Source organism: Trematomus bernacchii, unplaced genomic scaffold (assembly GCF_902827165.1).
Source record: "Trematomus bernacchii unplaced genomic scaffold, fTreBer1.1, whole genome shotgun sequence".
Classification (NCBI taxonomy): domain Eukaryota; kingdom Metazoa; phylum Chordata; class Actinopteri; order Perciformes; family Nototheniidae; genus Trematomus; species Trematomus bernacchii.
Window position 1 is genome coordinate 5,772,085 of NW_022987705.1, and position 26,962 is coordinate 5,799,046.

At 41.6% G+C, this 26,962-nt stretch overlaps 1 protein-coding gene across 3 annotated transcripts in view; it reads right to left on the minus strand.

Moving 5' to 3' along the window:
- LOC117490650 (disks large homolog 4) overlaps window positions 1-26,731 on the minus strand; it is a 64,163-nt gene extending 37,432 nt beyond the window's left edge. For 2 of the 3 annotated variants that reach the window (XM_034140417.1, XM_034140416.1), the window contains exon 1: window positions 4,164-4,333. In XM_034140417.1, coding sequence (XP_033996308.1) covers window positions 4,164-4,265 — 102 coding nt within the window. In that variant the 5' untranslated portion in view covers window positions 4,266-4,333. Of the gene's footprint in view, window positions 1-4,163; window positions 4,334-26,575 lie in introns of those variants that run through there. The other variant, XM_034140418.1, reaches the window with a different exon arrangement.
- Window positions 26,732-26,962: the final 231 nt, after the last annotated feature.

Here is a 26,962-nt window from a genome sequence, read left to right on the forward strand (position 1 = left end):
CTTGCACAAACAAGATCATATAGTACAGCCCTGTCCTATCAACATTCAACACACTACACACACCCACCCACACACACACACATCCTACAAAGTGCCTCATTCCATTGCGTTATAAAATGTAATTTCAATGGGAATATGCAGCCAATCGTTTTTTGCCGTACATGGAAACGGTCCATAAAGCTTTCATCCCACCTGTCTTTTACTTTATATCTGCCCCCTTAACATGCAGTCATCTCACATCTAATAATAATGATCATATTTGATGAGAATAATTGCCTTTAGTTCGAGTTTTCTGTTTTAAATTCTATAGCGTCATGAAGGTGTTTTCGGTCTTTGTGTGGTAAATTGACTTCACCATTAATATGGCGCCTTTCTAGTCATCCAATCACAAAGCATTTAACCAGGTGCTTAGTGAAATGGTTTTAAAATATAGTTTATTCTTGTCTGTTACAGGGAGGCGTGTGGCGCAGTGGAGTGGTGCGTTGGTGTTGGGATCAGGGGAGCACAGGTTCAAACCCCACTGCAGTCAGCATGTCGTTGTGTCCCTGGGCAAGACACTTCACCCCAAATTGCTCCTGTGGGGATTGCCCACAGTATTGAGTATGTAAGTCGCTTTGGATAAAAGCGTCTAACACGTAATGTAATGTAATGTAATGTTAACTGTGTAATAATCAAGATGAATTGTAGTGATGAACATTTGCTCTAAAAATCACATTTTTTTGTAAGTCCACGATACCACTTTTACAGCTTTGGTGTGTTTTAAGGTATTAGTGGCGTGCCATTTAACCAGGCAACCCATCTTGAAATAATGAATTGATTCTGGTGTTATGACATAAGGGAATATAACAGTATAAAATATTGATATTTTCTTTTTAACGTCGCCCATAGGTTTCTGAACAGACATTGTTTATCTCAATGTAGGGTGCTCCAGCTCCATCTAACGCCAAATGTTGGCATCATTAGTGGGGCTGAGGCAGGCCTCTGTTACTCAAAGCGGCCGAACCCAAATAATGCATAACTTTCTTTCCCTCCTGTATAGTTATCGTGAATAGGGAACTTAACTTCAGAGACCAAAAGCGTTTTTTGTGTTTTATGCCGTACAAATTGTATTTTCGGTTGTAAAGTTGTCTGTTTCAACATAGGGGTCTATGATGTTCTTTTGGTGCCAGCTCTTCCATGTTGCAGTTTTCGGCGCCTCTGAATGGGCTTTACATGCGTGTGGTGTGACCCTTCTCCTACAACCTCCACATCCATTGCTCCCTCAACAGCAGCTGCAGTATTTGATCACAGATAAGCTGTGAAGGGGGTGACCTTAAATGCTTCAATCGTAGACCTGAACACAGCATTAGCAAATATCTAGTGCCGCACATTGTTGCCGCATCTCTTCTCGCTTTACAGTCAGGCTCACTGCTCCCTATAATGGAAGATGGCACAAACAGCAGGATAAAATAGGTCAATTCCATAGGAGGAAATGTGTGCTTGCAAAGCTATAAAAACACTTACAGTAAGATGGGAAATGTAAAACCAGTGCCTCACACGCAGCGACACAGGCTGCAGAAAAAAGCAAATCACCTCTGCTTTGATATCACCTACTGCTGATATCTTCCACATCATTACTCTTGATCATTTGATTGGTCGGATGGTAATGAGTGAAGGCAGGTCGTTTTCCTGTCCACTTTCCAGTAAAGACGTCTGGGAATCGATTCTGGGGGTGAGGTGATCATCGATCTTGATATTGAGATGAAGGCACACTGATCCCCGAGTCGTAAATCATTCATTACATTAAAACTCAGTTTCCATTTTAAACTCTGTCCTCCGGCTGGTTTGCATTGTGGAGCTTTCGGTATAAGCACTGCCCTGGATCCTAGCTTCAAGACAAACTTCATCGAGCCGGTCCATCTTGATTAAATGTTGTGAGGCCATCAATGTGCATTAAGCATAAAAGAGCACATTAAAGCACTGCTGAACGCTTCCAACCACATAAAGAGCCTTTTCATTAAGATCCTGAATTAAACATGACTGAGAAGTTCTGTGCTCGGCTTTGTTAAAGAACAAACATAATAACCTTGGAACATCACCGTGTTGGAAATGAACATTTATGGTAGCTTTTGTTACATGGATGTAAATCAAACATACGGCATTTCTAGAGAATTTTAGGAATAAATAAAATATTTAAAGCTGTACATCCCAAAGGGTCTGGCCAAATGAAATCCCACCGAAAGACCCCATGAAAGAGCGACAGACCCGATGCAAGCTGCTTAGACACTACTGAACCTGCTGGAAATATCCACAGATTGGTCATTTGGGCATGTTTAATGGGACACTAGGTATTATGTTTGGTAATATTGGGGCTGGAAATGATTTATTAAGTTATTTTCCACCTGACAATTATTGTTTTGATTCATCTTTGGTCAATAAAATCTTTTAAAGATGGTGAAAAATGTCCATCCATGTTTGTCAAAGTCCAAGGGTGTGTCTCAATGTCGAGGAAAGCTGCTCCAGAGCCACTATTTCAAGGATGCTACGTCATCGAGTCCCGCCGAAGGACTGTTCCAATGTCCAGGATCCTTGGAATTCTACAGAGGCGTTGCGGGAAATTTCGTTGCTACACATGTGTAGACTCTGCGGTCTTAAAATCCCCACAATGCTTTGCGCAAGGACCAATTTCCAAATCTTTGGCGGAAATGACGCACACCTGCACACCTGTTAGCCTGTTCCACAATTCTTCGTTTTCCGAGGCTAGGAAGGATTCTTGCCTTTTTAGTTCATCCCATTTGAAAATCTGCTCTTATTACAGACTCTAAGCTCGCTGTGGAGTTACATTTTACACTGTTGGTCATGATGACTGTGTGGAGACACCTTAAGTCCGTAGGAGGATCATTTTAATAACACAGGGAAGACGTGGAGTCTCAGAATGAGATACACGAGGAAGAAATGAGCCAGGAGGGAGCGAGGCGGGGGGTGGGGGGGGAGACACATGGGATTATCTGTGCTAGTTATACTGAACAGTGAGCACAGCAGGATCTACCTTTCAGGAACCCACAAAGTAAACAGCCATATACATTTTCCCAGCGGTGTCTCAGAAACGTAGAAATTGTTCTGGTCACGAAATCTAAAAATAATCACGATTAATTCAATTGAAAAAATATGTCCACCAGTTCATATCTTTTTATATATGAAGTTATTCAGATTCTAGCAACAAGACCGAATGCAAACCAAAATGCCGGACGTGAACCAACAACAAAATAATCTGGAGCTTTTTACACATGTACACATCCGTTTGGCAAGCGTTGGTACAAAGCCTGGACAGAGTGGACCGTGTAGTCAGATTTGGCTTCAAAAAGCCAACAGACTCCAGTGCCATGTGGAGGGAAACTCTGAGCTGGCTGCCATAACACCTGAAGCTGCGAGGGAGGGGCACCAGGGATGTGATGGACAATCAGTCAATGAATGAATAAACATGCTCTCTATTTAATAGAACAAGACAGCATCTCCCACTCAAAATTAGGACAAAATCATACTGCAAAGAAAAAAAAAGTAGTCTGTATTTATGCTGAGAATAAGCAGCCTGGCTGTGATTCATGCGTGGGTTAACAGCAGGGACAGTGCTCATGTTACCTGATTTCAAAGCCTCTCTTTGTGGTGTACAGTTTCTCTGATGGTGACTGATATTTAAGTGGCCCTGAGCAATAATGTGCATTTCCCAAGGTCAAAAACATGCAATGCAGTTTGCTTTGGTGGGATGCAGAGCAAGAGAGAAGCATATGGCTAGTCCTAACGTGACCTGCCCTGCATACAAGCAGTATACATCAGAAAGTGATCAATGTTTCATTCATTAAATCTCATTTTTATGAAAGAAAACACAATTTAAATACACCATCATGCCTGCCAAGGATGCTGTGTAAATGGAAATCGGCCGCATGATAACAGCGGTGATGTAAAGGTGATATGGTGGTGTGAATTAGCTTATATCTAAAGGCATATGGGATAGGTGAGTGTGATCACTACTAATTACTCTAGTGGTCGCGAAACGATCAAAAAGCCCGGTTCAAATGAGCCACAGATCAATCCAACCCTACCATTTCTTACAGAGGGCTTTTTTTAATAAACCATATTTACAAAAACATCAGTCAACATCCTCGCCCCTCGCACCCCAGGCTTACCTTGCACCCGAACATGAGGGACAGCGTCCGGTTGCTGCAGATGAGCTTACACTGGCACATGACCGGCGAGAGACACTTTAAATTCCTGACAGGCAGAGACATCAGTCCAAAGCCTCACACCGCGCGCGCACACACATATACACACACCGACAGACAGACAGAGCTCGCCGGTCTGCCGCCACTCACTGAGCCACGAGAGCCGCGGAAGCTGAGGAGGAGGGTCGGTGCTAGCAGCGGGCAGGCTTCCCGGGTCCAATGTGTTTGAGCGACTTCATGATAGTGCCCGTTGGACACGTTTAAAGCGTCGGTCTGTCGCTAAGCACTGCCATGTTGTTAATATTTTTTAACACTAGCAGCTTCAAAATGTGTACGAGTCTCTCTCTCTCTCTCCCCTCCTCCCTCTCCCCCCTCTCTGTGATTAACCGTAAAGTGTGTACTTAACACGCAGCTGGAATCATTAAGGAGAGCAGTGCAAAGGCGAAGCACAGAGAAACGGTACATCAATCTCTTTACCCGGCGGCAGCATGCGAGTTATATTGATAGCATTAATCAAAGTGAAAACAAACACACATACAGTCGTGTCAAATAGGGGGATACTGGGAAATGTTATATGGCCACTTCATGAAACACCACATGTTACAATGTGAGTACTGCGCCCCCTGTTGGATCTTCAGTCCAGTGCTCAAGGAGCTGTCCAAGGTGCTGACAGGTTTTAAATCCGTGCACAACACACAATGCCTTAGATATGTTTGCTAACTTTATGAGCTGAAAACTAGTGTCATACATCAACACACAGATACACGGCTATTGACGATGTTTGTCTCTGTCATCTTGCAGAATTTTTTTATGAGCCTAACTAGCTCAAGTTTTCCTTATTTCTCATAATTACAGAATGCATTTTGAACAAAGAAAGTTGTGATCTGCATGTAAACTAACACACTCAGAAAGTAAATTAGGTTTAGTTCAAACTGGTAGGTATAGACTTTAATGCTGTTGTATTGTACAGAATCACAGTTTTTATTATTTTCTTACTTGTATATATATGAATGCGTATAGTATTGAGGCAGTTCGATTCAAGCTTTTAACGTTGAAACACTTACCATCAAGGTGCAGTTAAAAGCAATACGTTGACATAATGTTTAGAAGTAAACTAAATATAATTTGATATCTTTCTCTGAAAGAACAGAGCCAAATGTGAGTGTGACGATTTCCTTTCTATTTGTTTAATTGGTTTATGTGGTAGAAACAGTTTGTTGGATGAGACATGTTGCTTTTTGATATAGCTAATACTTCTCATTCTTTGCTGATCAAACATTTAAAGATATTAAAATAACTAATCAGTGTGCAACTTAACTCCCCTCTGATATTGTTGATCTGACCCTTCCCTGAAAATAAATAATAACTAAGTCAATGCGAAAAAATCATATATTTATAAATATTTCAAAAGGAATTAAACAGTATTTTGAAAGATAGGTACTGAAGATAAACAGGAACGACCAAAGCAGGTAACTTCCCTTTTTAAAGCCACAATCGTTCCATTCTTTTCCTCCTTGACATGATAGGTGTCTCATGTGTTATTTGTTTTTGTTTTTGCTTCCTCTCCACTCCTCTGTGATTGTGCTGACATGCTGAGCCCACAGGGTGGAGTGAGAGAACCAGGTACGTTAGATTTAAATATTGTGCATTCATCTCAGGACCGACTGCGGCGCAGGGCTCAACGCTCTCGGGTGACGTCAGCGTTCCATCGAACACAGACTAGTCCAAATACACCAGTGTGCTGCTGATAGTTAAAAAAGACAAACGTATCACCCTCCCAGAGCGGTGGGGATGTCCTGGGAAATGTGCAATGTGCTGCAGACATCAGCAGGTTGATCACTAGCCCACAGAGGGAGGTCATGAATTGAGCAGACACTTTCTCAGGAAAAATGATATTCTTTACAGTTAACTCACAGAGCAGAGGGAACAGTCCATAAATCAGCCGATCAATACAATCAATACAGAGAGGTTTAAGAAAGCACCCTTTACAAATAAGGGGGTTTTCACTACAACTATGTGAACATCTATACAGCAAGACAGGTGTGTGTGTGTGTGTGTGTGTGTGTGTGTGTGTGTGTGTGTGTGTGTGTGTGTGTGTGTGTGTGTGTGTGTGTGTGTGTGTGTGTGTGTGTGTGTGTGTGTGTGTGTGTGTGTGTGTGTGTGTGTGTGTGTGTGTGTGTGTGTGTGTGTGTGTGTGTGTGTGTGTGTGTGTGTGTGTGTGTGTGTGTGTGGCCTTGTGCACATTCTTGTTTTAGTACTCTACTGGTATGACGTGGCTTTCCCTCACAGTCGGTCTAACTTTATTTCTAAAAACATCTCTCAGTTTCCATGGATATTTCTGTCTAAAAAAAGGCACTTGGTTCTCTGGTTTCAGCAGTGGATGGATTTTATAAACGAACCTGGCCTTGAGTGTAACAGAAGTAACAGTGTTTCAGTTGAACACCTCTCTACACTGCGAACGTAACTGACTCTTCATACACATTCTTTAATAGATAAAAACTCATTTGATCGTGATCGATTTCCAATATCGGTTTAATCATAAATATGAGTGACAAGAAAAAACTGCCTAGCTTGCTGTCATGACAAGTGAAACCGAGCCTGATGTAAATAGTGATGTAAGAAGAGAAGACCAAACACATACTATTTATTGATCCTTTATTGATACATGTGGACCTATGATTTATGTTTTCATTAAAAAGAATGTTCAGTAAAAAATGGTGTCATGTGATGCTATAACAATATGTAAGCTACACTGATTACAATATTTTATGTTTTATGCATTTTTGGATAATTAGGGAAACATACTGGAACGCAATCATTTTGGCAGGATATTCATAACAAATGTTAGTTTTAACCCAATAACTAGTTTAAAGTGAAAGACATCAAGAATGTTTAATATTAGATGAATTGATTAATGGAAAAATAATGGAAAATAAAGAATGTTTCCCATTGTTTGCTACTAAAATCACTATATGTATCTGATTCACCAGACATTGAACATATTTCTTTTGCAAAGCACTTTCTACTTTGACTTTAAATAATTATTTACAGAGGAAAAAGCACGGAAAGCTTTTAATTTCTCAGTCCATCGAGCTCTGACATGTATAAGAACAGCAGGAAAGTCATGTTGGCTGCCTCTCAGTGATTTCACAGAAACTCCATTTCTACACACATGACATAGAAAGCCTTTTCTTCTCTACCCGCCTGTATATAGGACCAAACTATTGGATTATACCCTATAAAACAGATGTGTCTTTATACATCTAAGTAGTCTTATTATAATTCAAGCAGCACTTCCAGTGGAGCATACACAAAGATGGATGTGACTGTATCTATACTCATCACAGATGCAGCATAATTTCCATGGTGATCATTTGCTGTAAATGGCTTCCCCCTTCCACTACAGCGTTATGTAAGCGTGGGAGTCACATGGAAACCTGAACTGTGGTGTTCCAGTGTTGAGTATAACATTAACATCCTAATGCTGCATTGTGAGGGAGAGAGAGACCCAAAAGAGCCGGTGTTTCCATGACAACATCTGCAGGGGGTGGCAGATCCCTAATAAATAGTCCACTTCCCAGCAGCATCGCGGTCACCGTATCTATAAGATGACTGCTTCTGTCACGGCTCATTGTGCACAGTGCACAGAGGCAGGTGCCTCATGCTACTACGACATGCGTCACATGCCATGACACATGCCAGTGTTTTCTCCAATTCACAGAGAATATAAAGAGGCGCTGTGACTCTGAGAGCAAGCTGCTATCGCTGGCATTATTCACCAGCGAGCCTGAGAATGCCAGAAACGCTGCTAAGCCTAATACACTGTAGGTTGAGCCAGATGTGCCATACTCCACATTTCCTTATCTTTTCCGCAAGCCTTGGTAGCCATTTTTAAATCTTGTTATAGTGAGTGGGTGAGAAAAAAACGCCAATAGGGATGTACCTTTACATACGAAATAAAAACGACTGCTTGCCAGCATATACAGTAATATGATCGAGACAGACGGATGCATTTATGCCTTTTCTATGTCTATCGACGATTTTGGAGTTGCTAAGTAAATAACATTGACCATTATTCTCTGTTCTTTCAAATCTATCTATACAAGACAAGCCTTACCTTTAAGCTGTAGTTGGTCTATTCAAATGTTTGTAATTCTCCCTGAAACACTAACTATATCGAGCACAGTGTCAATCCATCCTTGTGAATTGAGATTCAAACTGGGCAGTGTGATCAAATATGAACCAATGTTCTGTCTTCAGAAATATATTTGAGCTTTCTGTTAAGTTGTAAAAGGAAAGAGTTGGTGACCGTGCCGCCATCTTGAATACAGTGGAGCCAAAACCAAACAAACGTTCTTGTGTTACATGTAACAGTGATATAATGTTTCTCAAGTAGACAATGACGTAACAACATCTTGACTTATATTCAATCAGAGCTTCATAGTTTGACGGTTTGATTGCAGTTCACAAGCTTGTGAAATGCAAATATCATTATGAGCCCGAGGAAGAGTAAGATTATTATCGGTCTCATGTACTACTTTCAGGTTATAGTTATAGTTTCAGCAAATATGACTTGTTTGTTTCCGGACTATACTTGTGTGGTGCCTTTATTGATCATAAAGCTCATATTTTTCAACACCCTGGAATGTCTCTTAAGAATGAACTAGATATCAAGCGTCTTTGAGCAACAGGAAAAGCGCTTTTATAAATACAGTGTTATTATTTGTTTTATTATTATTCATCGGAAGAAGTACAGAAGTAGAACAGACTGCGTCATTTGAGGAGAGTATTTTGTTATATCTGGACTCTTTGTCGTGTGTAGAAATGATGCTTTTCAACCCTATAATATGTTTTCATCGCTTCAAGATTCGCTTAAATATGGTCTTCCATGTTTGTAGTTTGCGTGTCCTTTCGCTACATTCAGATAAGCCCACACTGTATTTTTTGTCAAAACTACACAGAATGACGTTGTATTTACTGCATGTATACTCTCTCATAAGGTATCCATATTTATCCAAACATTGGGTTATCAGAACATCCATATTTCTTCCACCCATTTTGGGATCTTACACAACGAAACCTCTGAATTTGAGCTGCTTTGACACTGAAATAGTGATATTAAAGTGAACTGGGAATCTCCTGAGGCTGTGAGACTGCCTTAGCTCCACCGACTAGAAAAACCTCCAAGGTGAGAATTATACTATTCACACCTACGGAGTCTGCTGGATCTAATTTCTCTCAGCTTGGGGGATCTGAGCGCACCTGTTCAAAATACAAAGAGGACACAATTGGCTTAACACATAGCAAGAAGTAAAATAAAGATCTCAGTCGGTTAGCTAAGAGGCATCTCAATAAATACTATTCTATGTTTCAAATGCCAGGGAAAGTTGGACTTGACTATGGTCACCTTTAAAACCCTTCCAACATTCCCTAAAAGTTGCTCAGGGATAAATTATTCACAGTGAATTAAACAGAATAATGTTGCACCCAACACCTGGTCAAAGCCTCAGCTCAGCTGCATCTGCGAAAGCAAACTGTATATTTTCACATCTGATGTTCCTGCTCCCAAACCCTCCCACCTGTGTAAATGTAACATTGACTCATCCCCAACAGTGATGCCCTGGAGCAGCGCTTTACGCACGTTGTGTTTGCAGGCTACACTCTAAACTCACCCTTCTTCTGGTAGCTGCTTAGAGACAGTTAAATTGAGCTCTTGGGGATAATGATCTGCCCCTCCCTCCAAATGGGATGAAAACATCTACACTATAATCATGAAAGTCGAACAGATGATCTTCTTCCTGTGACAAGCGAAGAACGTCTCACAGCAACTATGGTGATCTAATTCTATCCAGCCATCACCTCACTTCCTCCATCACAGTCTGCTGCTCCTCCTCCCACACTGAAGACAGCAGCAGTCCTACTGACACCATCCTCTGCCAGCTGTCCTCAATCGGAGACATGTATGATGGAACAATGTGGAAGAGTGATCACTGCCAACTGCCAGCTCCATCACCAACCTGTACTCAAATCTGTGTATTGTACACCAGAACGCCCACAAGCTAAAATGCTTTTCTCTCGGGTGAAGCTGTGGCTCAGTGAGTTAGTGCGCTGATCTTCGAATCAGAGGATAGCAAGTTCGAGTCCCACTGCAGTCAGCATGTCGTTGTGTCCCTGGGCAAGACACTTCACCCCAAATTGCTCCTGTGGGGATTGCCCACAGTACTGAATGTCTGTAAGTCGCTTTGGATAAAAGCGTCTAACAAGTGACATGTAATGTAATGAACTGAAGCAGCCCCCATGTGCCTCTCCATTGTCTCTCACATCAGAGAATGCCTCCGTTGTATATAACATTATTGCCATGATATCGTTTATATTCCTTGTATAACTCCAGAGTTGTCTTCAAAGTAGGTCACTTTTGTATATTTATATTGTCAATCATGAATCCTTTCTCACAAAAAAGATGTCTAATACACAGGGTGTCCGCGGGGTCTTAAAAAGTATTAAAAGTTGATAAATCAATTTAGCGAAAATGAAGGCTATTAAAAAGTATTAAACGGCATTTTCCAAGGTATTACATTTTGTAGCTTGTTTTCAATAAGTATATAAATTGTCCAAAGAGGTTGTACTCTACAGTCTGCCTGAATGTAATCATTGCGTAGGTGTGTAGTGTGATTCTGTGTAGTTTATTTATGGCATCCCGTTGGAGTTGACGTCATCTGAACAGGACATCGCACGCCCACTGCTTGATAGCGCGCGAAGGTCCGTTTACGCCGGTTGTTAAACGCCTTTCCATGTTTTCTGTAGTAACTTCTGTCACTCACTTAAAGGGGACCTATCATGCAAAATGCACTTTTGTACGTCTTTTATACATGAATATGTGTCCCCGGTGTTCCAGGGAACTCACCAAGTGTCAGAAAACACAACCCTCTCTATTTTCCTCCATACCCAAATCTCTAAAAAAGGGGCTGCAACGGATCTGATACAGACTGATCCAGATTTGAACACTTCTATGACGTCACAGAAGTGGCGCTACGGCTATTGGGCCAACTCCACCAATCAGGAGGAGACAGCCACGGCCATTGCCGTTCGAAAGCGCTGGAGACGCTGTAGTACATATGCCAGGCCTGTAGGTGGTGCTGTTCTCACAGAATCAGCCCTTGCAAAAACAGGGGTAAAAAAGTCCAAATTGAGCGAAATGAGGCATGGCTAAAATGCATGGTCTGTTTGGTATTTTGAAAAAAAGAAAGTATAAATATGCCTTATATAGGTATGGTCCTACACTATATTATTATAATATAGCATGATAGGTCCACTTTAAATATTCAGATTGCAGTCGATGGTGGTTATCCTATTAACACAACTGTCTTTGGCTCGGACATCACTACAGCTCAGTCTAGCTTTAAACATTTGCTGTGTGTGTATATTTAGCAAGACACGGCCAGGACTAAGGACACTTAATGGGCAGTACATTGCTAATCATGACATCCTATTTTCCTATGTATGTGTTACATGGATGCTAGCCCCCAAATGAAGGCTGTAATACACACTCTTGATGCTTCTTCCATTAGGGCAACTATATGTATCAAAGGTCAATACAATAAGAGGCACGTCACTCTCTTTTGCCCATGTTGAGTCTCTCCACTAGTATTTGCATTGAATGTATTTGCATTTGCTCTTGTGTTGACTGACTAAACTTTAAAGTATAAATGCCACTATCTATTGCTTTATTAATGAAGGCAAGAGAGCCAACATTTTTTTAATTCAAACTTGAATTCCAATGGACTCCCATTGAAGCTCATACTGGTCTGCAGCTCACTGCGTGTGGCTTCTCAGTTTTAGAATCTGCCTCACCCTTTTGACAGAGTAAACGTTTTTGGAGCCACCTCTGAAGGAATGCAACAAAGAGGCTCAGACCACCAGTGATTTGGCTCGGGGGGGACGAGCACAGCGGGGGGGCCGGGCTGATCAGCGATCCCAGCCAAGATGCTAAAAACCGAGCCAACAGGTAACAGTCTATTCCTGACCTGATCATCTCTTTTCCACTAACTCAAATAATATCACAGCCATTTGCAATATGATTTGTATGCCCATGTTGACATCCAAATGACTTCTTTTAGAGAATTGCAACATTAGTTTACAAACCTTCACCATACATTTGGTTGCTAGGCAAATTAAGTATTGGTGTGTGTGGCATTTGAGGTATTGAAAATGGAGGAAACACAAGTGACAAAAAGAAGAAAATAACTGCATTTACTCAGTTAACACAACTAGCGGTACCTTAAGAGCCCCTAGTAATTAACAGCTTACCATAATTACCCAGTGTGCTTACTAGTGCAGTGTTGGGTTGAATATAGGTTGTTACCACACAAAAAGAGGATGAGAAACAGAAAAAAGGCTTTGTTTCTTTTTAAACTGCTGCCCTCTTGGCCAGGTCAGTCTTGGAAAGAAGATTGTAATCTAACTTAGACTTTTACCTGGTTTATCAAAGGATATAACACATTTCTATCTAGGATCTTATTTGTTAATGTTGTCTTAATCTATATCAGATCTGATGAACACTTTGTCATGTCAAAGTTATGATTTTCCATGAAGCGTGATTCATAACAATATAGACGACATCCTCTTGGCAGACCAGAGAAATGGACTCAATAAGACTCTGACCTCCCATTCCAGTTCATTTTAGCCAACAGGCGGTGATAGGGTAGCCAATCAGACAATCACGTGCTCCACAAAACTCAATAAAAAGCTTTTAATGGCAAAAAGAGTAGCAAAATGTTGAAATATCACTTTGAATCAGCTTCTGGAAAGAAAGAGGACACAGAGAAGTGGCAATGGCTCCATAAATATGGCACAAATGAAATGTTGTAGTATAGAGTTGTGACACAAGGACTCAGACTAGTCTTTGGAGGATAATGTTTCCTTTAAATCACTATGAGGTCATTGCTGACCCTCAGCTGTCAACGCAGGAGGTCTACATAAACATCAGATAAACTGTGTAGGAACTACGGCCTTCAGTGACCTCAACATTTTGACACATTTAAATAAAATCATCACACGTATTTGTAGAAATCCCACAAAAAAAACGGCCATTGATTTTTAGTCCCACCTGATAAAGGCTTGATGCAAAACATTTATTTTTAGGTCATAATAATGGCAGCCCACTGCAGCCCACTTTTTGCAAGCAACGCGACCAACAACCAATCACATGAATCTCCCGCCCCCGACATACAAAGCAAAAAAGCCCGAAGTAAACTGGATATAAACTCCCCAAACAGGCGAAAACCTACCACTGTCTCTGCCACCTCCCTCCATGCCTGGCTCCTCTGGTTTGTATCCCGGTAGGTAAATAGGGACTGGTCATAAAGCACCGGGTGATTGATTCGCTACCGCTAATTTCTCCTCCATTTTTTGGAATATGAGGAAATGACCTGCGGTATGTCTCTCCCAGCATACACGCGGTTTGATTGGCTAGCACTTGAACTGTCAGATTTGCATAAACGGGATTTGATTGGCTGACGCTTCCACCTCAGCTTCAAAAGTTGAACATTGCTCAACTTTGAATCCTGAAAATCCTGAAAATCTCCGCTCTGCTGCCCACAATGCAGTTTGGCGAAAAGTGAGGCAAAGTGACGTCACCCCATTCAAAGTGAATGGGCAGAAGCGTTTCAAGATTTTTTTAACGCTGCTGTGTGGACGCTCCGTAACACTAGGATGGGTCAAATGCAGAGAAACCGTTTCGTTACTAGTACCTGTACTATGTAATAATGACAATAAAATAAAATAAAAAACATGACTGTCATTACTATACAATAATTCTAATTTTTAACAAGAAGGTGCCTTGGAGTTTTCTTATGAGTTTTCTGTCCACATGTATCCTTAATAAAAGAGCACCCCAAGTCCAGATAGTGCTCCCACACAAAACAATGGAAGTCAATGCCTGGTTGAAGTGTATGACCCAAAGAGCACAGCAGACACTTTCCCTAGTGATGCCCTGAAGGTCCTGGAAAGCAGCCATTTTCACTTCCTGCTTTGATTGGGGTTTGTTTTTGCCTTGGGTACGGTCCTCGGCAAATGACACACACGCTCAGTTGGACTTAAGGTCTGGTGATGGACTCAGTTTATCAAGGACATGTGACTACTGTATGTACTCCTTAAAATCTCTTTGTTGCTTTGGATGCATGTTAAAGATCATTGTCCTGCTGCTAAGGCTTTGTTCGATGAGTTCGGATATCTTAATTTGGATCCAAGTACTTTTTCTGTATTCTTCCACATTCATTTTGCTGCTGCCGTCAACAGGGATATTATCAATGAACTGAAGTGAGAGGACTCCACATGGACCCAGACCATGACACACTTCCTCTTGGTTTGACAAATGACGTGGCTTGCTTTGGATTATGAGCTGTTTGTACTTTCTTTCCAATACTCTCGCATTAGTCAGAGAGTCCAGCTCTTTGATCCGGAGCTCTACAGGTCTCCTGGATGCTGCTCTAAGTGTAACTTGGCCTTTGTGAGGTTTGTGTCTTGTGGTGAACCTGAGAGTGTTTCCTATCTGTTGAACAGCTCCAAGGGTTTTGTCTTTAAACTTCCATTGTTTTTTTAATCATCCAATATATTGATCTTTATTCATTAGGTTGAAAACTATTTCCGAGGTCAAAAGTGCATTACCAAGGTTCCCTCAGTAGTTTTGACTTCCACTAGTGCTATATGCTTTTATCCACAGTCCTAACAACCACACTATTCCGCTGATCTAACGGTGATGGTAAAGTAGCAAAAAAACAGGATGTCAAATGTGTACGATGTTAAAATACTTGACAATAACAGCCGAATGTTTTATGTGCAAGTCAATGCACGCCAAAAGTTTGTTTGGCCTGAAGGTTACACTCACTGCGTTTAAGTGAAGTAAAACTGAATTGTAATACAACTTCTACTCTTTTATACAAGACAACTCCACAAGGCACATTTAACAGTTGATTTTGACATTCTAATGCTTTGGCTACACGCCTGATGTTTCTGTTTTCTTTCTATAATCAACTCCAGATCTTTAAACCATGAGTAAGCTAACATGTAGGGGTCTTTGCTGCACTCTGTATCTGATGTGAATACAATCACACAGTAAAGCACAGGGTCAGGAGTTAAACTTCAGTCGTTTTCTTTCAAAACCCAACATGCTGCTGCAATAAAAATGAAATGCAAACAAAATGTTTAATTAATATCCTTTTACGTTTTCACTGCATCGTAATCCAATCATGAAGTCAATACAAAATAATAATTCTCCTTTAATCGGAGCCACTTACAATATAAATCTGTTGCACAATGAACTGCAATTCAAACAAGTGACACCGAAAGCTTATGTTCACATTTGCAATTACAACTCTAACGTCTTAGAACCACACATAAACGCTAGAGCATGTTTGTGGCATTGCACTCCACAACCTAGTCAGGCTGTTGTCATAAGACGATAATGTATTCACTGTAATTCATACCTATCCTTCAAATCAGTTTGTGTTTGACATATTTCAGTCAACCAGGATGTATAACAGTGAAAAGTGTGCATAATGAAGGAGGTCAGGTTATGCATGTGTCCACAAACACAGGTCCATGCTCTTTAAGTAACTTCCTTACTTATTACTCTTACTTTTTTCCCATATGACTTCCCTATTTTATACGTACTTCCCTCTTTTTAAACCAAATGTTGTTGTTGCCTAAACCTGACCTAGATGGTTTGTTGCTGAAGACGGGAGTTTAATTGGACTGTTTGCATGTAAGAAGTTGACTTAAATAAGGAAAAAATAAGCATGATTCTTTTGGTGTGAACTAATTCAAAGTGTTTTATAAAAGATACATTGAGCCATTACAAGCTCCTCATGTCTCCTCAGATAATGAGGGCTGGACTCGCTCTGGACTACAGCTGGCTGCTCTGTGTTTTCCTGTCACAACACACAAATACATTTATATACTAGCAGTATAGAAACTGTATTTAACCTCATGATACTTGCCCTACCTTGTCTTAAACCCATTCTCTCACCTCTTTCTCTAACCCTGCAGTGATCCTAACCCTAAATTGTAATGACCTCAATGTGACGTCAATTTTTTGTCTGTTGTTCTTAAGCACCAGACTCATGTCCTTAGTGTCCTCACAAGGATAGAGAAGCACAAAAATATGAAATATATTCAAGTATACACAGCCAAAACCTAACCAAAAGGAGAATAAATGAATCTATATAATGCTTCAATCAACAAGTCCGCTGGAGTTTTACTCCTACTGCGTGACTAAACATGCCCACTGGCACATACACACCCACATGTGCCAGGCCACGTTCATACGTAATACCCGAAGTACGGGAATAAACCTACCCGGAGCACACGTACATGGGGAGCAAAACATTCCTCATACACATATTTCTCATAAATCTAAGACAGTGGAGGAGATTGCGAGCATGTTCGATGCAATACGCACAGATGTAGGCGCAGACCTCCCAAAAGCCTGCCAGAACACAAGCAGACTTTCAAGCTAACATGCAAAAACAGAGGCAGCCACAGAGAGATGGAAGGAGAAGAACGACACGAACGGAGAGGTGAATTTACCTACCACACACGGGCAGAGGGAAGGTAGCTTAGTGCGGCCCTTCATGAGCAAGAGACAGAGGAAAAACAGCCTCCCAGACACCCGCAGTAGAGGAGGAGAGGGATGGGGAGAAAGAGAGAGAGAGATGGGAGGCTGGGGAAGGGTATGGGGAAATAAAAAAGAGGGAGGGGGAAGGGGAAGGGGGGCAGTCGTAGCAGACGAGGAGAGAGAGTTTTCCTGGAAGCCAGAGTTGTTGGTGTTGGATATATCTTGATGTTAAAGGCAGGGGTCTGAAAGAGAGGACTGGCAGCCTGCTCCAGCCGTGACTCATACAAGATGTTTGTCACTGCTGCCGGGTGAGGGAGGGGAGAGAAGGAGACGGAGACTCTCAGAGTAAACCTGCTATATTATTTTTCTTCTCTTTTTATGAAGTAAACAAGACGGTAGGCTGCCATCCACGCTGCTCTCTGCTCCCTCTGTGACACCCCGTCACACTCGCAGATTATACGTTACGAAACATAGACATTGAGTAAAGGCTGAGTGTCGAGATGATGATATAAAATGAGCAACATTTTTGACACATATCTCAGTTATGCAACCATTACATAATTACATATGTATCCCTTTGCGGCTTGTGTTTTAACTGTAGCCTATACGTTCATTTCCAAGGTGAAAATTCACGTCATTGCGATTACAGTATGGCCGTTCGTTCTGACATTTGAAGACTGGACGCAAATGATAAGCCATGCTTATTAAAGATACTCAGTGGTTACCAAGGTGATGTGCAGATTCTGACAACTTCTGTGCCCAAAAGACACAATTATTTTGTTGATTAGTCAGTAGTTAATATTAATTGTTGGTTGGTAAGCCTCTAAAAAGGAATGTTTCGCCTTCTTTTCTCAGTTTTGTATTCTCAATTGAATACCTTAGCTATACACTTGTAAAAATGTTTACAAAGAATGTTTTTGCTTGACCAAGTAAGTTGAAAAGGGGTCAGGGGTTTTTGGCTTTAGTTGTGTCCCCTAAATGACTGCTACATACCAGGCTAATGACATTGACTGTATTTGAAGTAACAGGGATTTGCCCCGTAACCATTCTAGTTTTAGCAGTGAGGAATTGAGCTGCCTGTTTACTGTGAAATTGTTAAACGTATCTTACAGAAATGTAAAGTTCAGATTTCATATCTTGGTGTACTTTCTGATATTGCCAGTTAAAATCAATCCAACAAATATCATGTCATATATCATTCTCTAGATGAAAGCAACAGGTGTTACAATACATTTTGAAAAGGCAAGCATATTTGTTTCTGAAAAACGTCCATTGTCAATTGTTTTAACAATTTTTAAAGGATCCACAATTTAATTGATCATGTTTACACATTATGTTAATAATTACATATCTATTCATGGAATTTAGTCTATGAATTAAATTAATATCAACGGGTATTTCTTAACTGATTAAGCATGGGACCACTTCAAAATGGCGTATCTATTTTTTACAACAATTATGAGGAACTTTTTTGATTCATCTCACTGATCAAGTTATTCAGACATGAAGTAAGACGGTAATCCTGAATAAACTCTTCCAACCCTTTGGGGTCACAGAGTCACATCCCTGTGTGCGGTCAGAGCAGTGACTTTAGACCAGGCATTTATCAGATATGGTAACTCTTTAGCCAAAGGAGTCAAATCACTCCAATGTGGCATATGCCCCTGCAGCCAAACAAAGTAGTCCCTGAATGGACCGACAAAGTCACTTTTACCATAGAATTTTGATGCCAATTTTAACGCCCATGTATTCAATGCATCTTATAAATACATATGATGCATTTAAATATGCCTATATCACTGTATATTAATAGTTAAAAACTCATAAATATGCAGTATAAAGTATTTAATAATACTTTATGATAGCTGGTCCCTCTCTGTTTGCACGTTTTTGTGAATGATCATTTCCAAAGTAATACATATACAATATTTTTGTAATGACAAAAAATGAATAATAATCATATAACACATTCAGATGATATGTTTATATGTTTAACTGAATACTTTATAATGTGTTATGATTATTTTTCATAAATCATTATGGATATTTATTAGTGCTTAAAAGTTTAATTGACAGTGATATAAGCAGATTATTAACTTCATTATAAGTATATTAAATGTATTTCAGACCTGGGCGTCAGAAAGTTGTACCACCAAGATAAAAGTAGTATTACACAGTAGTTAACTGTCAAGTATCTTATGAAATGTGCTTATCATTATAAGAGACACATATACAATATATGTTGTATATTGTAGTATGGTCGAATCTGTAAAAGCAGACACAACCTTGGTAGAACAAACGTCAGTGTTCTTTCTATAACAGTTGATAAATCATAGCTTCTCTTAAAGTACGCTTGTTGTTACAGATGTCCTTTTTCACTATTCTGAAAGTGGGCTAGTTAAAGACACATCATCAGTCTTTACAATAATAACATGTCCGTTGTTAATTGAATCAATGTTGTCAATATAACGACACTAAATATGATTCTGTGTCCACTCATTCATAGTGTAATTGGCATCATAATGGGGGTGTTAGTGTGTTTCCTGTTCCTGCCCTCCCAGGCCCTCTGCTAGACGGCTGTATTAAGGGTGAAGCAGAGTTGAGCGAGGGAATAAACAGAGTAAATGCACCATGACCCCATAGGGCTGCTTTACAGTGGCCTGCAGTCGGGTGATGGATGGGTTCTGACACCTGCGGAGGTTAGGCCCAAAGCCCTCTGGACCTCAGCACTGAGCTGTGGCTCCTGCACCGGCCCCCCCCCCCGCCTGTGACTAAAGACAACTAGAGCACATCGTGACATTTCCATCTGGAGTGAAGCCCGCACCGCTACAACCGTGCAACCCGCACATCCAGCCGCATAGGACCAGGCATTCATTTTCTATTCTCCACATTCATGAGCGCGCTGAGCCGCCTACACAGAGGTCATCCTCCTACCTGCTCACTGTGGGCTTCACATTATCAACACCCTTCAATGGCAGGGCTCTCTCTCTCTCTCTCTTCTCCTCTCCTCCCTCACTCCCATCCTCCTTTCATCTCTATCCTCTCCATGATGATACCCCTGCCATGTTGCCATGGCAACAATCGGGCCCTGATTGCTCGGTTGCTAGGCAACTGACATCACCTATAAGAGGAACATGAAGATACAAAAAGCCAGAGACAAACAAATCACACGAAATATGTGAGCATGTAGCCCTGCATTACGAGTGAGAGCGTCGTGTTCCAACGGTCTCCTTGTCATTCGTTCATGGTTTTCATTCATTTATTTATATCCCGTGCTGAAGCCACACATGTAGGCGGCAAGGTGTATCATTCGAGTTGGAAAGCATATGCTGTAATTCAAATAGGACCGACACTCGTGGCAGTGTTCAGCTCTTTGCCAAACAGGAGTTCAAAACCCTCTGAATTGATGGCCTGCATTTCAGATGAGGACATTAAGGAGGGTTGTGACAAGGGACTGCTCATGAATAACTGATACACGGTCCAAATGTTATTAATTATGAGGGAAAATGCAAGGCTTCAAATCTAAGTAAATGTAAGACTATGATGTATTACATATGAGCATCCAGCTGCTTCCATGGACACATACACCTACAAAAGCAAAGAAAATGACAGCACCCCTGAGCCAGCTTGTCAATGACTCCTGTGCTGTAGTTAAACAATGTGCCACAAGGTGTCCTCCTGTGCTCTATTGAAAAATATGACCACAGCACTGTGAGAAAACCTGATCCCATTTGCAAGGCTAATACAAGAGCTATTCATATCGATGATATCAGCACTGCCGTCCTCGTCTTTTTCCTTTCCGGCGTTGTTCTTCTGCCTTCCACTTTTCTGCACATCCCAGTCCCACACGCAGCACTCATTGACAAACACACTCTAATTACACAACACCTGCTAGTTAGTGGACTCTTTGAACTGAAATGCCCACAGTGTTGACAATCAGTTTTATTACAGCAGCCTTGGTGAGAAGTTGACCCTGTTTGACCTTGACTCTACCTAATGAGACCCACAGGACTTCTTTTCAATCCACCCACACCTTTAAATATAATAACAACAATTTAGTTAATTTAGTCTTATTTACAGAATTACCCTCACAATTTGTTCTTCTTTCATACTATTACTACAGTGTGGGAGCGAGTAGCTCCGTCCTCCTCCCTGTTCACCATAGCGTCTCATGTTTCGCCTCCTTACTCAATGTGAAACGACAAAGTCTCCAGCCCTAACGGCCCATGATGGATCTAATCTGTCACCTGTCATATGGACAGTTTCACGACACACAGCCATACTGACAGCCAAAACACTGAAATGAGGCAGCACAGCCTATGAGGGGGGGGGGGTCTGCTGGTGGACAGCAAGTGGGCTGCTTCTTTTTATAGAATTAAGTCTCAAATGACAGTTTTTTTTTCATTGGTGCTTTTACTAGAGAGGCTATAGGCTCTCTGATCTTTACTATTCACATCTGTCATGTTACATCCATTTGATGTCAAATCAACATAATTATTATTCAATCAGTTGCACAAAAGATACTGGTGTTACAGTCGGGCACAATGAAATAAATGGTGCCTTTTTCGTTTCTCAGAAAGAAAGATCCATAAAACACTAAAGAGGAATGAAGAGGCAGACTGAGCCTGTGGCTTTATCACAGTGTGGTATACTGAAATATCCAATAATACTATCCAAACATTCAAGGTGAGATTCAAAAGAAATGATGAAGCATTACTCATCCTCTCACTGGATGAGACTGGAGAGCCGAGCAAAGCAAAAGACTGCACAGATTGTGTTGTGTGCATTTGACAAAGAGAAGCTCTTAACAGCTTTCTTTCTGGCTGAGGCCTTGGGTGGGGGTGGTGGGCATTATGAAGTAGTTGAGAGACTAGAGTTTAGCATTGCATTGGCAACATATTATCACAGAAAGAGACGGATGAGCTTGAATATGAAGTCAACGCTGCAAGCTAAAGAAGGTGAAACAAGGAGGTTGATGAGCATATATACGTTTGAGAAAAAAGCGAATGTGAAGCGATGAGATGTTCTGAGTCGAGACCACTTTGTTGCAAATGATCCGATGTTTCATTTCTGCAACTACACCATTCACTGTTGCAGTTACTTGAATTTAGCACCTGCAGTGAGAATTAGCATCATACAGCAGGCTTCTACCGCCCGTTTAATTGAACCTGACAAGTTTTCTAAGACGTGCACTTGCACCAGTTTCTCAGCTCGATCAAGGCTGCAGTGAACCACTCACAGTGCAGGAGACACTGGAGCTGAAGGGAAGCTCTGCTGTGAGTGTGAGCTGTCTGTGATCATGTAGGTGTGTGGCTTTCTTTCGGGAATGCGGTTGAATGTGTGGGTGAGTGGTGCAATATGTACTTAAAAGACAAATGTGTAGGAATTAAGAGTATATATTGGCATAAATGGAATATACTGTAATGTACATTTTTTTATTTTTGTATAATCTCCCGAAACTGATAATGCGTTTTTTGTTGGATAAGAATGAGCAGCTAAATATCTACACATGGTCCGCCACTCCGCCATGTTTTACAGTAGCCCAGAAGGGACAAACCAAACTCTAGATAGGCCGCCGTAAGTTCTCTGACAATAAATGGAGGAGTGAGCAGAGAGGTATTACCTTTTTTACAATCTGCATACGCCAGATGCCACTAAAATCTACGCACTGCCCCTTTAAAAGATAATGAAAATCCTTGAATGAGCAAAGATATCTGCACTATTTCTCCCCCACCACCAAATCATGCTATCTTTTGAGCAGAGATGATGACAGAGATATACAAAAACATCTAATTGTATATGATTACATCTCTGCGATGACTTCCATTCTGCTGTTTTTTTATCGGCCAGTTGTGGACCCTCTTTGTGTGCTCTGGTGGCGTCAGACTTTCTCCGGGGCAAGCCCTGCGTCGCTCTCTGTGCCCTGGGAGCAAGTTGGCAGGATCTGTGTCTCTGTGGCTGCATACAAAAGGCCTCGTGGAAGCTTGTGCCCTTGGGCAGAGATCATATGAGCCCTCCACTGGATCACTAATCCTAACCAACAGCACACTGTACTGCATGTCACACACACACACACACACACACACACACACACACACACACACACACACACACACACACACACACACACACACACACACACACACCACACACACACACACACACACACACACACACACACACACACATCCCAGGGAACAGTGAATGGACACTTGTTTAGATGAGCAGAAATGCAGACGGGCTGAATGAACGTTGAAGAGGCACTGTGAGCAGAAACTCCATTTTGGAGACTCAAGATGCAGCCGCCATAAGCTTCTCCTCTTCATATGCACACATACATTCACAGGATATACATATTCATATATGTTGAAACTTGCAGCACAAGTTTAGCACTCACAAATGTGAGTGCTAAAACGCATTCGAGAAGGAACCTTTCCATGTCTTAGCATGAAGCCATGCATGGTGCCAATAATATGCACACACACACACTGCTGACTTTGACTACATCTTGTCCAATGTATTATTTACTTGAAGGAGCACTAACTAGGGAAGCCTTGAAAGCGCTGAGAGGAGGGCAGGGGGTAAGCTAGAGTGGAGAGCAGGAGAGAGGAGAGCAGGCAGAAGGGGGAAGGAGGTAGAAGGAGATAAAGGGAAGAGGAAGCTGCAGGAGAGGACTGAGTGAGGGATTACAGAGGTGAAGGAGGCAGAGGGGACACAAAATTGTGGAATTGCAAATGTGAGAGCAGAGAAGTGGAACGAAGGTGACTGACAACATGGAGCGAGTGATAACCAAAGGATTGCATGCAAAGCAGGAGGACACACAGTTGTAGTTACTCTCTGTGTGTCCTTCTTTCCACACAGGAGATACATCATTGATTCTTTATTACAGTCATTTTTCCATCAGACGTCGAGATAGCTTTAAGAGAAGTTGCTTTTAAAGCTTACATCTCTTTCACTGTGTACACCATCTTTGTTCTCGCCTCTCAAACATCAAACTGTGCTTCTGTGACTCAGTGCCATGCAGGGAGGGAGAGGGTATCGTCAGGCTCCAAACCAAATATAAATCCTGTGACGTCTCCTTGGGCTCTCATGCTCTAATATTCTGGTTTTTAATGTTATGTAATGGAAAGTGTGATGCAGTGCCATCATATCCCATGATGCTATTTATTTATTTTCCTCTTTGAGATTTCAGTGTAGGAACCAGCAGAGGATTACATCATTCTAATTCTACACTTGTGAAACATACATATAGACATATCACCGGAAAGGAATTGAGTGTTTGTGCCTCTTATATACATTCAATGAAATGTAAGATCTGCCTACCTCATCAATATGTGTTGGAGTGTTTGAATTCATTTCTCTTTTCCGAGGATTGATGTAATTACAACATACAGACACTTTATTATGTCCCACATAACATGTCTCTGAGGCTTTGGGAGATGGAAGGACATCTTGGAACTGTATCCAAGCCTAACTTGTCAGAGGTAAACACTTTTTAAGATGATACCAGCACTGTAAAAGGAAAAATAAATACTTGTCTATGTTATTGCCTCAAGAACAAACTCCATCAAATAATTGTTCTCTAGCACAAATTGTCCTTCTTTGAGTGCTCTGTTTCCTCACAGAATTGTGCTTATTTTGCCAATGAAAAGGTTTCCATTTATTACTACCGTAATGGAAATTCAAGGTTTGGATGAATTCCCCCAACAAAAACACAGTGGCACACCGGAGATGCCATTTAAATCGAGTGTTTGTTGCTACCGTAGCGCTGCTAGTCTTCATACTTAACGCAGCGTTGGGCACAGCGGGGCTTTAACTTGGTGTGCTGTTATCAGATCTGTGTCACTCACTGGCCTGCTGTGGCTCCACCCACACAGATAACTTGGTTGCACAGTCCGGGAAGCAGCACTGTTCACATAATCTGCTCTACAGTATGTGGGTGTCAGGCAGCAGCTCACCCAGGGAGCCGCTCACCCATCATCTGCTATGAAGCCACACTGCTCACCTGCAATGCAGCCAGCCCCCATTCAAGTTTAATACCACTTTAAAGGGTGTTCTTTTGGCAAATCCCATCCATGATCAAATGTGCATGCTGGTAAGAAAAGTGACTCTCCAATTCTCGTGGGAATATCCAGTTTATATTGACGTAGTAATGTGGGATACCAGAAGTGAAGTTTAGTATGTGTAATGCAGCCCCTGCAATGACTAAAACCAAGCATTGCATTGGTTGATCAAACATCTACTCCTTATTCCTTTACGTAATTGTGTGCACTAACTTTCTCTTTTATAGACTGACCATCTGTCTCACAATCGCTTGGCAGAAGTTGGGATTTCTTTGCCAGCTTTACAGTAAGTCTTTTCGCACTTTGAAAGCGACGCAGGATTTTGGATCGGGTTTACTGAAATATCCACTGTTACACCAACTGTAGTCTTTCACTTACAGTGAGTCATACTCAAGGCAAATAAAGACTGGAACATCAGTCCCTCATGCATCTTGAAGAGACACCTCGACATTGTCATTTCATCTCACGAAGCATTTGTCACACTGCATAGTGTTAGGTAACAAAAATAGGCTTCAACAGGCGCTTGGAAGTTAGCTCATTAGAGGAAGATGTGAACTAGTTTTTGATTATATTTCTTACAAAGGCTATACACCAACAGATGTTTATTTCATGTTATTTAATGTAAACCTCCACAGTTTTGAATTATGGCTCACCTTACTGCTCCTACATATCTATGTTTAACTGACCAATAATCTCTGTTGCCAGGGAAACTGAGAGATTGATAAGCAAATGAATGTAATGTGCCACACTTAAACACACATTTACATAATACATCTGAAAGCTTCTCTGCACACACTCAAGTTAAAATGCATCCCCACCTTCACACAGCTGTAGGAGTTGCTGTGTGTGTGTTTTTCCATTTCCCACTTTTTGTCATCACTTCCTGCCAGAAACTGCATTCAGGTGCAGCTGCTACAGTTTATTGGTCACCTGTTTTTGAATCTGTGAGTCCACCAGAGGTCTAAAGCAGATTGAAACCATCTGAACAAACGGGATCTGACCCCAGAGTGTCAGACTACATTAAAGAGCTTTCATTTCATGAGCCAATTTCCTGAGCAGAACTGCCTTCATTGAGCTGCATGCTGAGCACTGTCACTGCGCACATGTGTGTGTGAAACAACACGTCGCTCATGTGCAGATGCATGGCGGCTAACTGTACAGTGGAGATTAAAGGAAAGCAGCAGTAGAAATGAGCAGATTAGCATGCAGGATGCCCTCCCATGGTCTCTCCCTGACATTTTCTGCAGCTCCGGCATCATGACACAAAGCCCCGCACAGCTCCTGGTTCTCTCCCTCTTTTACTACATCCACACAGGTCAGCCAGCCGGGTTCATACACTCACTAAGCACGACACTGAGGAGGAGATGCAGAGAGGGGGAGAGGGGGTCATCCAGAGAGGGAAATATCAAATAGTATTCCTTCTTTGCTGCACTCAGGTATCCCAGCTAGACCTGCCATTTTCTGTCATTTACAAAACAATATCACAGAAACATTTTGTGTCCTACTGAATACTTTTCTAGTTGCTTCCTTCTTCTTCTTCACGTGCAGTTGTGGCATCTATCACTCTCTCTCACACACACACACACACACACACACACACACACACACACACACACACACACACACACACACACACACACACACACACACACACACACACACACACACACACAGCTGAAGTGAGGAACAGATAGGCTTACCTTTGTAGTCACAATGCAGAGGCAGTCCATGGTACTTAGAAGAAAATATTGGGGTGTATCTCAACCCCCCCAACCCCCCACGACAGAGGGCTGAGACCCCACACCCCTCTCCCCAGCCTGCCCCACTCCTGCTCTCTCACTCTCGTCCTGCCTTTCCCCCCTTTTCTCTCCTTCCGTGAATCTGTTCTTTGACTAACTGAACCAGCGAGGGAAAGAGAGGATGGAGGGAGGGGGAAACATGAAAAGGGAGGGGGAGGGCCACAGGGAAATAGAGAGAGTGAGCGAAGAAAGAGAGAGGAGAGGAGAGAGGTTGGTCTCGAGAATTGAGAATGAGAGAGAGAAAGACAGGAGAAAAGGGAAGGTGAGAATGTGTCCAATGTTTTTTCT